The 16,027-nt window shown below is 38.5% G+C and overlaps 1 protein-coding gene and 1 non-coding gene across 2 annotated transcripts in view; one reads left to right on the top strand and one right to left on the bottom strand.

The window, feature by feature from the left end:
- Window positions 1-3,470: 3,470 nt before the first annotated feature.
- The window catches only part of LOC115820012 (tripartite motif-containing protein 35-like), a 33,087-nt gene continuing 20,530 nt past the window's right edge, over window positions 3,471-16,027 (bottom strand). Inside the window, exons 3-6 of the mRNA XM_030783449.1 lie at window positions 5,315-5,545; window positions 5,146-5,168; window positions 4,946-5,064; window positions 3,471-4,015 (exon numbers count right to left, since the gene is read on the bottom strand). Coding sequence (XP_030639309.1) covers window positions 3,471-4,015; window positions 4,946-5,064; window positions 5,146-5,168; window positions 5,315-5,545 — 918 coding nt within the window. The remainder of the gene's footprint in view (window positions 4,016-4,945; window positions 5,065-5,145; window positions 5,169-5,314; window positions 5,546-16,027) is intronic.
- Window positions 13,808-13,880, top strand: trnat-ugu (transfer RNA threonine (anticodon UGU)). The gene has a single exon. It is a non-coding gene; the product is annotated as a tRNA-Thr (tRNA).

The raw sequence follows: 16,027 nt of genomic DNA, 5'->3' as shown, positions 1-16,027 counted from the left end.
TGTTGCACTGATGGAACTAGTGAATCTGCATTTTGTCATGCTGTCAGGAATAATGACAAACTTAAAATTTGATGCTCTCTATTTTATACATTTTCTTTTGTCAAATTATGATAATCTGTTTTAGGACATCATTTACTGCCAGAAAATGATCATGAGTGCATGAGTAAAATACATAACCAGTTCAAGTTCTTTTAATTTTCCTTTTTGTTTTTTTGGACTTCCGATTCCACAATGTTGGAGACCACCACGCTGAGGGATAGCTCCCACATTTTTCATAATTCTGTTTGCACCATTTGTATATTTACCTCATCTCATTGCATAAATTAGACAGTAACTGTATTTGGTCTCCAAATAAGTCGGCCAGCCACGTTGAGACAACTGCCACGACAAGAGAAAGGAGATTGTGCTGCAACTCAAGTAGCGCCTGTGATTAAGATTACAGATCTGCTAACCATTGCTAGCCAGGTGCAGTGACTCGAGAAAGACCATGACAGCCTGGCTACTGAACTCAAAACATACCTCTCTACATCTTTCGACATCTCCCTTGCACCTGTATGGACGTCTCTAGGCACCATCAGTTCTGCATTGGACTCACGCAATCAAAAGAAAACAACCATGGAAGGGACACACAGTGATGAGCTAGCTGAGCTAACATCGAGACTGGATCAGCTTAAAAAAGCAAGCGCAGCCTTTGCATCCAAAGCACAGGACTTTGAAAATTGATCCAGATGACAGAATCTGTGAATAGTTGGCTCACCAAAAGGGACTGAAGGTGGTTCGCTGTCAGAAGTTGTCTCACAGCTGATCCACAAAGTCGTCAGAACTGAGATTTTCCCAAAACCTGCGGAACTGGACAGTTCACATAGACCACTGGTAACACTTCTCTTGGACAGTCTGCCCACAGGTTTACAGGGTATTTGTAACATTTCAACAGCCTATTAGTTGAGATACATATACTCTATAGATAGTCTGGTAAACATCTACAAACAAAGCGAAACAGTTTTCAATGAGTAGTTGAAGTTCAACTAAATGATTCTGAAAATATGTGGTTATGTTCATGAGTTGTCACATATACTCAACAGATAGTGTGGTAAACATCTACAGACAAAGCGGAACAGCTGAATGGTTGAATCTCAATTAATAAGCTACTGAAATGTTACAAATACCCCGTGGGAGGACTATCCTAGTGAAGTGTTACCATGTCCCCTGGGCCATCGTCCACAGAATTCAGGTCTGAATCTCTGTCTGTCAGCAGTTTAAACCCAGACACAGGCCTGATGGTGAAAACTGTTTCATTAACCCTGTGTACAGAGACATGGGAGCAGAGAGTAGGAACCTCACTGATCTCAGAACAGCACAGAGATTATCAGCAGACAGGACCCTAATACACACTCATACAGAGATTTTATTTATTTATTTATTTATTTACACTGTCACTTATTTATGATTAATTGACAAAGACACATGTAACCCCTATGTTGTGCTACCATAGGTACAAACTGGGCCATGGAAAAGACTCTAGGTATCAAGAGAGGCAGTAAACAGAGAAACACACACCTCTAAGATTATTTATTTACAGAAAAACAAGGTAAATTGAAATTGAAATCTTAACAAATTAGTTACCCGAGTCTGAAACAACAAAAGACATCACCTCTTTGGATATTAAAGAAAATGAAAATCAGACTTTACTTTGGTTAGATGCGGCTCACTAAGTTCACCAAGTTTGTTTGACCTATCAATTCTAATTCTATTCACTAATTAAAAGTTCAATTAGGTTATCTCTAACCTTTTATCGATCCCTATTTAGTTAGAAAAGCACCGGAATGTTACTTCAAAATGTTATTTTGGAATATTTTGTCTAATTATATTGTTTAATACTTATGTTTCTTCCTTCTACTTTTAGGTATTTTAGTTCACCGCAGTTTTGCTTCCCGGTAAGTACAACATAATTTTAGAGCCAAAAGACACAGTTAAAACTTACAATTTCGTCAACACAACACAACACATCACATTCATAACAAAACTACAAGTCAATCAGCTGATTTTAAAAGTTTGTGCACAACGTTCAATCTTTCAGTTTTTCTCAGAATCAAGTCCTTCAAATAAGAAAATTATACATCCTCCATGTTGCGAAGCAATCCGCTCTCGCGTTCGTCCTTTCTCTTGGGTCGGCTCGCCATCTTACTTTGTTGTCACTTTGGTGCTATGGTGGTTCCTCCGTAGAAAGTCGGTTCGAATAATACATACAAAAAACCTGACCAAATCCCTTTGTGTAAATCACAAAACTAATTTCCGTTGATTCAAGTATCTTCAACAAAACTTGTAATCCGTTGTTTCTTTTTCTTCTCTTCTAGGAGTCTAACCTAGATGACCACGGTAAGTATAAACACTAAAAAAATTACTTTTAGCGTATTGGGTCTCTTGGATTTCTTTATTTCTTTCCGTTCGTGTCGAACGTCTTCTCTTCCACTAGATCTCTCTCTGGCAAGTTCTTCTGTTAATTTATCTAGTTCCGTTCTCAAATCTCCGGTAGGCGGAGCTAAACCGTTAACTGGTCATTTCTTGAATCTGACATTTGCAGTGCTATTTATTATTACCTGATTGGTTATAACTTGTCTGCATCACTTTTATTGTCTATTCCTATATTATTTCTTCTTATTTTTTCTTTTACTTCTCCTTTCTTGTAGGCTACTACATTTTAAGCCCTGGTTACACACACAAATCACACTGACCAATATTTCTGCAGTAGGTATAAGAGAGAGACAGATTTAACTATAATGCTTGACTCACACCACACATTTACTGTGAGTTAGGATGAATGGACAGATGAATGGAAGGAAGGATAGAAACTGATTTATGTGATGTGAGATAACACAACTAAGAAAAAACATCCTGTGGTTTCTCTTCTTAGAAACAGTAAACACTTATTAGAAACAAGAAAAAGATTTTAAAAGACTACAGTAGAAACAAGATTAAAAAAAAATTATGATACATTTATTCAGTGGGGATTCAGTGTTATATGGTATATTGTGATATACAGTAGGTTACATGTTACAAAGTCTTTAACAATTCACATTGTTAAAATGAGGATGTTTGGGCTGTTTTTATCATTTTAGACATAAATGTGTGGTTTAATAGGCAGGAATGTTTAATAATTATAATCATCTTTATTCACCAGTGAGGAGCCAGTGAGATGGTAGAGCAAGAAGATGGTTGTAGAAGATGACTTGAAATAAAGTTGTAGAAAAAAAGTATGATTTTATTTTTCATGATTTCGTTCTGTATCATTTAAATATGTTATAATGTAACTGTAACCTTATTTGTATAATATAATATTAGACACTGAAAAGACTGTTTCCCAAAATGTATAATCAATACCCTTAAAACGCATACACTTATAAACCAGACATCATAAATTTAAATTTCACATTAATGTGAAGCTGTTTCTCATTTACCATCATACATTTGATCTAACTGTGCTGCTTCACTGTCACACAGCATTTCACTGGTGAGATCCTCAGAGGAGAGAGTTCACAGGCATTGGCGAAGTATGGAAACATTCTCTCAGTAAAAGTGTGTGTGAAGGTTCGTAGGTGTGTGTTATTCAGAGGATTAGAGAATGAGAGTTTTCCTCTGTCCCAGTCCATTTCCACTCTGATCCTCTGCAGTTTATTATTCGCTCTCAGTGGAGTAGATGACCCTCCTGAGGCCTTTGACCAGTATTTACCATCGTACAAAAACACACTCCAGACATCAGTGTCAAAGAATGTGTTTCCCTTCCTCTGGTTTGACTCTGTGGTCACACCTAATTCCCAGTCTGTGCTGCCCCCAACATCAACATCCCAGCAGTGTGTCCCTGAGTTAAAGCCTTCAGAGCCCAGAACACATGGAAATGTATCAAATCTCTCTGGATAATCAGGAATCTGCTGTTTCTCATCACTGAATCTCACAGTGGTCAGATCCTCAGACAGGATGAGATACGGTCCTGCAGTGTTGGGGTCCAGAATCACAGGAGCTGAAGAGAGAGAACAGAGACAAAGAGAAGGATTGAATATTCAGTATGCTTACATGTTTATATTGTTATTAATTTATCTGCATGTGTGTGTGTGTGTGTCTGTGTGCGTGTGTTATGAGTTGTATGTGTTGTATTATTTCTCTTTGTTTTATTAGCTGCTTGAGTGTTTTTTGTTTTGGTATTTTTTTTGAGGTGTGTGTGTTGTATTAGTTGTGTGTGTGCACGCATGTGTGTGTGTGTGTGTGTGTGTTGTACTAGTTGTGTATGGAGAGTTGGTTTAATTTGATCTAACATTCTGAGATTCTCCTCTTATTCCACCCTGTTACACTCCGGGTTTAAATCCACTCTGTTCAGTCATATATGACATTTGTGTCTATAATTATTTCATTTTCTTTATATGATTTTATTTTAAGATGAGGTGTGTGATGTTTGTATTTTAAACACTTGCAATACTTCCTGGTGAGTTCTCTGGGTGTTGTGTTTAACAACGACACATACATCATTTCATGAAAGCGTTTTCAAAATGGAAAAGCAGAACAAATGTGAGTGGGACAAACCACAACCTCATCTTGAAGATGTTCAAGTCTTTTCCTTCTCTGTTCACTCCTGATCCAGACAGACTATTAGTTATTAACTACAGTTTTCGCCTCTCACTCTAATTCCACAAATCTGTACTTTAAAAGCATTTTGTTATGAAATTTCAGGTCTCACTTTGCTTCTCTCTCTCTCTCTCTCTCTCTCTCTCTCTCTCTCTCTCTCTCTCTTTCACTTTCTGTCTGTCTCATAATACATCCAGTTTGTCTCAGGAATAACCTCCATTATCTTTGATTCAAACCAGTATTTGATGACAACTTTAATAGTGCATGAGTAAAATGAATTATTAGATTATTTTAATTTTTATGTCCTTTTTCATCTTGTACTTAAACTCACTGTATTGAACAATGTCCTGCATCTTCTCCCACACTCTGAACTTCAGGTTGCCCAGGTGCTTTGCCACATTGATCAGTGCTCCTGAAATCATCTCTGGATCCTGCAGTGTGCACTGGGCTCTGGAATAAGATTCAGGAGTCAGTGCTGCTGTGGGTTTTGTATCATAGAAAAACAAGAGAACAAAGAGGTAGGTTACTTACCTTTTCTTTGTGTCCTCAAAGTTCTGTGAAAAGTTCAGATGAGTTAATTATTAGGTATCTACTGAGGGTTTATGATTCACTACAGAGAGTCAGTCAGATAAACAGACATACAGAGACTGAGAGAGACTGAGAGAGAGGGAGAGAGAGAGAGAGAGAGAGAGATTCTTACCGTCAGAATAAGAATGTCTTCTGCACCCATGTTGTCTTCTATGGCTCTGATTGTGTCTGAGAGAGAGGAAATCTCTCTACTCATCTCTTCAATCTTCTCCTCCATCATCTGACTCTTCTGCTCCTCTTCCTCTCTAAGTGCAGTTATCCTGACTGTCTCTTCATCTCGTAGAAACTGATGAAGCTTCTCAAACTCTTCTCTAATCCTCATCTCTATGTGTTGGGCCTGAATCTGTTTTTTGTGTACACAAAAGTATGAAGCAAATAATCTTTTCAAACCTACCCTACCTCTGAGTCATGTTTATTATTCTCACCTTAATGTGTTCCTCTGTTTCATCACAGGTCACTCTAAATCTTTTAAACATCTCCAGTTTCTCCTGTAATGACTCCAGTGTAGTCTTCAGTTCCTCCTGGAATAAAACTACACTTTAATGTCCATGTAGTTTGTTTATTTACATGTGTTTGTGTCTGGAGTCCAGCCCCGTGTTCCAAACGCTCACTTCTTCACTCACTCACTCACTTACTCACTCACTCAATCACTCACTCACTCAATCACTCAATCACTACATAGTGTTTGCTACATGGGACACTCACTAGGGGATAACGGTTGACTGCTGTTGATACATTTCGGATACTATTTGGACATGACACTGCAACATAACTATGTGCCGGATATTTGTAATTATTATCTCTGTCGCATAAACAAACACCAGAATATCTGCACCTGATTGGTCTGTAAAGACTCTCTGCTTTCACGAGACAGGCTGTAATGTATGATGGTCTAAGTTGATCGATGTAGGGTACAGCTTTTGTACACTGCATTTTGCTGTGCCTCGCAATGATTCTATAGCGCACTATATAGTGTCGTAAAATTTCAGTTGAGATTTCGATCAGCACTACAAAATGGCCGACACACTGTATAGTGCACTATATAATGAGTGAGTGTACATTTCAAACAGAGCACAGAACTTTTCTCCATCTTGTCCTATATTGCTGATTTCATTTCCTCTGTTTGAAATTAAGTTTCCTGGGGCATTCATGTTCTTCACAGGAAAAAAAAAACCCAACAAAACTACTGTTACATTTTCTTTTAAGAAATCTGAATGACAAAGAGTATTTCTTACCCTACAACCAAGAGCAGCTTCATTTATTGGATGAAATCTGTGGTTTTTGTGTTTTTCTGAAGTCTGACACACCAAACACGCCGGCTGTTTATCCTCCAGACAGAAGAGTTTGAGTTTCTCACTGTGCAGGCTGCAGAACCTCTCAGACACTGATGTCTCACTTGGTTCCTCTTTGAAAGTCTCGCATATGTTCTTTAACACAAGGTTACAAGGAGGGTCAAACCTTGAGGATCTTCTCCTACACAATGGACAATCCCGGGTTCCCCTCTTTTCCCAGAACTGCTGTAGACAGACTTTACACAAACTGTGACTACAGGACAGGACAACAGGATCACTGAGGATTTCACAGCACACAGGACAGGAGAGCATTTCTTCTCGTATTGAAGATTTGGAAGCCATGGTTTTCTTTTAAAAATGTGGAAAAATAATTTGAGGAAAACCGTGAGGACTCCCTAAGGCACTTTGACAGGTCTGTCTCTTAAGTTGAAAAATCAAAGTCTAAGCAGAATCAGTTTCTTTTATTATTTAATCACACTTTCATTCTGAAATGGACTTTGACAGGGTACATAGTCTTTCAATTGGTTACACCCAGTTCACCTCATTATCTGTGTTTTATTGTTAATTAGTCTCTCAGAGATTTCTCTCTCTCTCTCTCTCTCTCTGAGCCTTGTGGTATTAGTTACATTTATTACACAAGAACACTGAACACTTGAAGACTCCACCTGATTTGTATGCACTTAGACTAACACAACCTCTTCCCCTCAAGATGGACATTCAGGGTCCTGTATGTAAAGACACTCATGTTCATGTTTTATGTTATCATTTCTTAGACTTACTGTCAGATATAACTATTTCTGTTTCACACTGATATGACATCGGTCTAAAGGGCCTGTAAAAAGTTTAAAAAAAGTTCAAACACATTCTGTCAAGCCAACAGCCACTCCTTATTCCAAAGTATCAGAGTGAAGGATTAACATAATGAAGGATTAATAATGGCTTTATTCAGACTCATCACACACCATAACATATACAGTGTGTTTACAGCACAATCAGTCAGACATACAGCACAATTACTGTCCAAATCAAACACGTACATTACACACTAATCCACTAATCCGCTAATCACTGTCAGTGGAGTCCTTGACCCCCCTGAGGCCTTTGAATAGTATTTACCATCATATAACTCAACAAATCAGACACCAGCGTTAAAGACTGTCTCTCCCTTCCTCTGGTTTGACTCTGTGGTCACACCCAGGATCCAGACCGAGCTCTTCCCGACATCAACATCCCAGCGGTGTGTCCCTGAGTTAAAGCCCTCAGAGCCCAGAACACATGCATGTCTATCAAATCTCTCTGGATTATCAGGAATCTGCTGATAGTCATCGCTGTTTGTCACACTGTTCAGATCCTCAGACAGGATGAGTTGTGAGTTTGCAGTGTTAAGATCCAGAATCACAGGAGCTGAAGAGAGAGAACAGAGACAGAGGGAGAAATTGAATATTCAGTGAGTGTTTATGTTTATATTTTTATTAATTCATCTTCACTGATTAATGAGACTCACAGCAGTGAAGAAAACAGAAAAGAAAATGAAATCATTATGTTTACACCAGTATTAGTGTATCTACATGGATTGTTTTTGAGACCCAGATCAATGAAGAAAACGAGAGAGACAATGAAACCATTCCTAAAAATAAAACCTCACTCATAGAGACATTAGTTTGTACAATGCTAATAAGTGAATTGTCTAAATAGACATGAACTACAGTCATTACTGAGACTATTCAGCCAAATGTGTTAAAGAGTACTGCGTTGTGCAAATGTCTGTGTGTGTGTGTGTGTGTGTTGGTGTGTGTTGAATTAATAACAGTAGTAGGGAAACACAGACCACATGGCTATCAGGAGCGCACCGGCAGGACAGGCAAACCAGGCAAATGTTTGGGGGCCCCCCCCAAAAAAATTGGGAAAAGGGGCCCCGATAGCCACTCATGTTGGCACATTTTGCAACGGCAACTATAAACCCCCTTAAACCCCCCATAAAGGACTATACTATACTGCCGCTGCCCCAAAAACTCCCTAATATTCTAGTATTATTGTGAGTTGATATTAGATGCTACATGTTAACATGTTGCTCCTCCTTGGTTGTTCAAATACTCAAATGTCAGGTTTTCTGTTAGCCGGTAATTACTGATTTTTACCTGGTAAAGTTCATAAAAAATGATAAATGAAAAACTTGCTGGTCAAAATGTCCAGTAATAATGCTCATACAAAACGTAGCTATAACAAATCGAGTTAAGACAGCACTGCGAAGTCGTCTGGAGGAGGAGAGAGTGATGCGGTTTTTGCGCATTGCAAGCTGCAAAGACATATTGGACACGTTTGAATTCAAGTCAGCAGCAGAGGATTTTGCCATAATTAAAAAAAGGAGAAAATGAAATGTTACCTCCGGGTACGAGGCCTGATAGGCCAGCTCTGGTTCCTGTAGTGTGTCGAGTGTACATTCAGCTCCAGAGATGCTTTCAGGAGCACTGATCAATGTGAACAAAGCACCTGGGCAACCTGAAGTTCAGAGTCTGGAGGAAGATGCAGGAATGGTAAAATTAAAAGGATGGTAAAATTAAAAAAAAAAAAAGAAAAGAAAATTTTGAATAAAATCTGTTTACTGTATACAAACTTTCCATACATAATCAGTTGTTTGTAAGATGAAAGATACAGATGCTCAAACCAACTGAGTTGGGAATTTATTTGACACAGATATGGTTGTAACTGGTGGATGGATTATCTGAAAATTGCAATCTTTCACTGAAAGCAAATTACGCAATAAAAGAATATTAATGTCCTTTTTTCAGCTCCTTTGATTCTGGACCCCAAGAGTGCTGGACCATATCTCATCCTGTCTGAGGATCTGACCAGTTTGAGACAGAGTGAGGAGAAACAGCAGATTCCTGATAATCCAGAGAGATTTGATGAATATCCATGTGTCCTGGGATTTGAGGGCTTTAACTCAGGGACACACTGCTGGGATGTTGATGTTGGGGACAGTACAAACTGGGGTGTGGGTGTAGCCACAGAGTCAACTCAGAGGAAAGGAGAGGAGGTGTATGGTGGAATCTGGTATGTGTGGTGTAACAATGGGGAATATAAGTCACGCTCTCCAGCAACACGATCGTGGATTCCCTTCTCAGTGAATAAAAAACTCCAGAGGATCAGAGTGGAGCTGAACTGGAACAGAGGGAGAGTGTTATTGTCCGACCCTCTTACAAACACATGCATATACACTTTTAAACAATCTTTCTCTGAGAAAGTCTTTCCATTCTTCTATAATTTCTCTACTGTCTCTCCTCTGAGGATCTTACCAGTGAAGTGTTGTGTAACAGTGGAACAACAGAGTTAGATCTGATTCTGTCTGTGTTTAAATTGAGATACTGATGTAGTTAATGTTTCTCTGTTACAGATTTTACAATTTTTATTTATAAAAAGAAATCAGATTTTCTGATACTTAAATAAAGAAAGTAATACTGTTTACTTCAATGATATGTCCCAGTGATACAATGAATATGATTATGTCTGACAATATGCTGGGTGTTTGGTTTGTCAACTCACAGTGTTTCGGTAGATGTTAGGATTCAGTTGAATGACTGAAGAATCTTTCAATATATTGAACCCAGTTTGAATTTATTGTGATCTTCATTTTAACATTGCATATAATTTTGTCACACTGCACATTTTGCGTCCAGTTTTTCTTCATTTAGTCAGTGTCCTGTTTAATTTGGTTCAGTCAGTTAACCATTTAATTACCTTTCCACATGTTTTATTAATCCAGTCTCGTTTTCAGCATGCATATTTAGCCATGACCTTCTGTGTTTTCTGTGTAAAGCCTTTACCTTGCTTGCTTGCTCAAGAGTACCATAGTTTATGCTGCATGGTTAAATGTGTTCCTGAACCTGAGTTCCTGTTTCTAACCCAAGTCTGTTCCTCAGTTTGATAAATGCTGTTCATTAGTCTGAGAACCCCAGTCTGTTCCTCTGTTCCAGAACCTGTCTTTGCCAATCATTCCAGTTTTAACTTTTGTTAAAGTGATTTGTTCTGTCTAAACAGGGTCCCCTGTATCCAGGCGTGGACACAGCATTCTCTATGTATTTATGGTTTGTGTGTGGAACATATGTAATAAAGTTTGAATCATGTGATATATGAAATATATGAAATGTAATAATTGTATTGTATTATAATAATATGTAATAAGAGGGGGATCTGAACACATCAAAAGACCGCATGTCAATCAGTATAAGTAGCTGGTGAACGTTGGAAAAGTTCTCAACTATATGCTTTACCTATGATACGTGTTTTTATCTTTAAATATGCTAGTTTTACTGTGAAACCCTTCTAATTCTACCAATATGATGAATGAGTCATTAAATCGACATTTTGTGGGAATGGATATCGTGACATATTCATGCTGTGAGAGCCTTTTGTTGCTAATCCCTGAAAATGCACACTTCTGTCTCTTTTCCAACAGACTGCAGAGCTGGCGATAAGAACTGCTCAATAAAACTGAAAAGAGCTATACAACCAAAGCTTCAAAAGAATGTCCAATCTGTAGGACACAGTTGTCAAAATCTGAGCTCCCTCATAACCTTGTGTTAAGGAACCTGTGTAAGACTTTCTTGCATGAGAGAAGTCAGAGATCTTCATCAGGGTCTGAGGAGATATATGAGTAACTTCAACGGGAAATAAGCGAATGACAGAACAGATAAGATTAATATTACATGGCTTTGTTGAATACTCGATTCTGATTGGTCAGTTACGGCATTCTACTGTCTGTTATTTCTGAATAGCAGACCGCTGTTATGAATGACACACTGTTGCTATGGACAATTTTTTTTTTTTAGCGAGAGCAATAAAATCATTTTCAAATCACTAAATTAATTTTTAAATCAATAATTTGTGCAAAATGATTGATTTCTTTAGTAAGTAGCCGTGTAATAAATGCACAGTGAGAAACTCAAACTCTTCTGTCCGGAGGATAAACACCCTCTGTGTGTGGTGTGTCAGACTTCAAAAAAACACAAAAACCATGAATTGTGTTAAGTAGATGAAGCTGCACGTGATAGAAGTGTAGACAAATATTGTGGTTATCAAACATTACAACAATATTTTAGAACAAAAAGCTTATACAAATTTCTTCTGTGATGATATTTACTTTCAATTACTATATAATTGAAAAAACAACATTTCCACTTATGGTAAATTGACCTAATATTGTACAGTTCTAAAATGAGTGAAATGAAATGAAATGAACACAATCAGGTTATCATGCTGTGTCTGTGTTTAAAACTTTGGTTTGGGATTAGGTGTTGCTCCAATACATAATGTATAAATTATAGTGATTCATTTTAATAAAATTAACAAAATCAGATCAGTCTATTTTCGACATAATCTAGGAGTGAAAGGTCAGGTACAATGTGTAAGTGTGTGTGTGTGTGTGTGTGTGTGTGTGTGGGGTGTTGTTGGTGTGAATATAGTGAATAACAGTATTATGGGAACACAGACCAGACATGTCAGATGACTGTATGGAATACAGAGATGGTGAATGATACTGGGTGGTAGTCATTCAGGCACGTGATGGCAGACGTCTATGATTGAGGTATGATTGTCACAGTCTTGAACAGGGTGGGAACAGTACTCCAGGGACTCCATGAAGATATCAGCACAGACCTCAGCAAGTTGTTGAGTGAACCGTCTGAGGGTACAGCCAGGATTTCCATCAGGTCCAGCAGCTTTGTAAGTGCCTCCTCAGACATCTCTTTACGTCATTGGCTAACAGCTGAAATAACTGGTTGTCGGGGCTGATGGCATCTCTGCAGGGTGGCTCTGTATTGTTGGCTTAGAAAGTGAATAGAATGTATTGAGCTGGTTCAGCAGACAGACATCACTGGTGGTTACACAGCTCATTTGGTTTTTATAGCACAGGACTGTTTGTATGTCTGGCTACACGTGTCATGGGTTGGATCTTTTCGTCATGTGAACCTCACTGTAGTTCATGCATATTTACACAAGTGATTTTATCATTATACAAACCACTGTCTCTATAAGTGATGTTTTGTTTTTATGATTTGTTTCATTCTCTCTCCTTTATGTTTTCTTCAGTGATCTTGGTCGCAACAATGTAATTAATCTGTGTAGTCCATGTAGTTAGATTAATGACCATATAAACAGGTAAACATACTGTATATTTAATCTCTCATTCTGCTTCTGTTCTCTCTCTTCAGCTCCTGTGATTCTGGACCCCAACACTGCAGCACCACGACTCATCCTGTCTGAGGATCTGACCAGTGTGAGATGCAGTGAGGAAGAAATGCAGCTTCCTGATAATGCAGGGAGATTCAACAGGTATGCGTATGTTCTGGGCTCTGAGGGCTTCAACTCAGGAACACACTGCTGGGATGTTGATGTGGAGAACTGTACAAACTGGGACGTGGGAGTGGTCACAGAGTCAAACCAGAGGAAGGGGGAGGAGGTTTACGGTGGACTTTGGTGTTTGTGGTTTACAAATGGTGAATATGAGACTCGATGCCCAGGACAGTCATGGACTCGTTTAAATATGAGTAATAAACTCCAGAGGATCAGAGTGGAGCTGGACTGGGACGGAGGAAAACTGTCATTGTGCGACCCTCTTACCAACACACACATACACACTTTCACACACACCTTTACTGAGAGAATGTTTCTGTTCTTCTACAATTACTGTAAATTGTCTCCTCTTAGAATCTTACCTCTGAAATGTTGTGTCAGTGTAGAAAAGCTGAGTAAGAACTGACAATGTCTCTACTTTGACTCACATCAAATGTCAAATTATTTTCTTTAACAAACTGATACCAACATTTTACAGATCTGGTCACATTCAAGTATATGACAATAACTTTGGGTGATGCATGAAAAATGAATAAACTGAATTTTATTGATTATTTTCTCAGCATTACAGCTTTTAGAGGGAACAAAAGCTCACTGACTAGCAGAGTTTTAATTACACATGTGGAATAATTAACCAAGACACAGCATCAGTGTTTAGTTTTCAGAGAGCATTGAAATTTGAAAATATTTCCTAATGAAAATTAAAGTTTTTGCTCATTTGCCTTTTATAAACACGACTGGAGCTACTGATGGTGAGAGAGAAGGTGATTCTCCAGTCTAAACACACACTCTGTTGAGACAGGGAGAGTTTTAGTGTGTGAAACCCACTTAGGGGCTTCATAGGTAGATTCAGTTAAAACATTCTTGTAAAGTGTTTGTCTCTTCTATCCTGCCTGTTTGTTTTAATGATCCATACACAGTGAATCTGTCATTAGTGTAGAATGCAGCTATGCTCAAGGGGTGGCTCCATAGCTCAGTGGTTAGAGCACTGGTCTTGTAAACCAGGGGTCGTGAGTTCAATCCTCACTGGGGCCTTATCTTGGTGGGGAGAAACTGGTTTGTCCAGATCATGGTATATTTGATATTGTTCCAAGATCATTCAATTATACAGCTGTATCACAACTTAAAGATTGGACGACAACTAAGCTAGTCTCTACTTGCACTCCATCCTCACATAGAATAAAGATGCAAGGAAAGTCTGTGTCAAGTTCTTCATCTTAGTGCAACCTATTGTTTACCTACAGGTAAGCGATAGGTGATGTGTAGTTACGCTGAGGAAGGTACGAATTAGTTACCTCAATGTTTTACAAGGTCTGTAGATAGTATTAAAAACCGAGCACAAAATGCACATCTTAACTGTGCATTTTAAGTGTCACTAACTACAATGGAGGACTTTGTGGGAAATGGCCTCAAAATCTTGACTGTGAGAAGAGGATCTCTCCTGTCCTGTGCGCTGTGACATCTTCAGTGATCCTGTTCTCCTGTCATGTAGTCACAGTGCGTGTAAAGTCTGTCTGCTGCAGTCCTGGAAAAACAAGGATTTCAGGAGTGTCCTGTTTGTAGGGGAAGATCTTCTAAAAATTTGCCACTTAATAACCTGGCTCTGAAGAACTTGTGTGAGACTTTCTTACAGGAGAGAAGACAGAGATCCTCAACACGGTCTGAGGAGTTCTGCAGTCTTCACAATGACAAACTCAAACTCCTCTGTCTGGACAATAAACAGCCTGTGTATGTGCTGTGGCAGGATTCAGAAAAACACTCAAACCACACACAGCCCGATAGGGAGTGTTGAAAATATTCTGTGGAGGGCTGCTTCTCTAACGTTTAAAGACTTTGACTAGATTAAGTATTTCTTTGGGGGGGGCGACTATTTTTTCAAGTCTGTAATTTCACTCTTACTTAAGTATGCATTGCACTATGTAATCTATTTTGTTAATTTTAAAAATGTAATGCACTACTGAGCCTACAATTTAGCCTGATATCACCAGACCAAATCGCATCTGCTAGACCAAAAAAAAGAAAGAGCTAAGAGATTCGTCTGGTTCCCAGGCTATCTACAATTTTAATTACACCCAAACCATTCATCTGTATTTTTGTAGCCAATACGGCTATCAACCGATTGCAAACATGCAAAAAAAAAAAAAAAAAAACCGCTCCAGCAGGCAGAGGTTTGGAAAGGTGACCAGGACAATGGAGGACTTGGGAATAATTTAGGGACTGAAGACATGGAGAAACAGAAACCAAATGGAGACAGAGGGCAACAATGAAAATAGTGAAAATGACGAAGAAAAGACGGAGGATGAGTGCCAGTGGCCGCACCTGGATGAATCCTTCACGTATAGGGGGAGAAAAGGAGATGGCACACAAATGCAATGCAGACTTTGTTTGCCGCTAACGGTGAAGTCGGGAGAAGTTTATACTAATTACATGTGTTCTACGCAGGGTCAAAAACATTTTTAGTACTGCTTTATCTGTATATTTGTTTAGAAAACAAATTGCCTTAGTTTGATCCATTCATACCTTTTCCCAATAAAAGAAGAAATGTGTGTCAGAGACATGTTCTTTGTTGAAAGTAGATATTTCCTACATGGATCTGCCCCTTCAATTGAATGACCATTTATTAATGAGTTACTAACACTTATAACTGGAAAAGGGAGCCTTACTGTAAAGTGTAAAACACTTAACCATTTATTAATGAGTTACTAACATTTATAATTGGAAAAGGGAGCCTTACTGTGAAGTGTAAAATACATGACTATTTATCAATGAGTTGTTGGGTTTTCTCTAGAGTGATAACACTGTTCTTTCTTTGTTCTTTCGGCAAAACGCCTTTTATTTTGCAATAATGCACACCAGGAAGTAACACACAACATATTGACACAGTAGGAGGGAAGTACATCATTCACGCAGACAATTACATTTGAGGTACACAGATACCATCAAACTATCACAAACATTAACAATACAGCACAAAGACTACATGATGAACAATACACATACACTTCTACTAGTCAGAATGGGAAACATAAACTAAACAATAATGAACTGGGATTAAAAGTCCATCGCCCTAAGGCATGCTGGGAAGCTCCGGCCATCAACCCCTCCCAACATGCATCACAACCTACCACTTTAAAATCCAGTATGTATGACAATGTGACAGCATATGTCATATTAACACCTGT

The sequence above is a fragment of the Chanos chanos genome, chromosome 9 (assembly GCF_902362185.1).
Source record: "Chanos chanos chromosome 9, fChaCha1.1, whole genome shotgun sequence".
NCBI classification, from domain to species: domain Eukaryota; kingdom Metazoa; phylum Chordata; class Actinopteri; order Gonorynchiformes; family Chanidae; genus Chanos; species Chanos chanos.
Note: the sequence above shows the minus strand (reverse complement) of the source record. Positions and strands in the feature narration are given on the sequence as shown.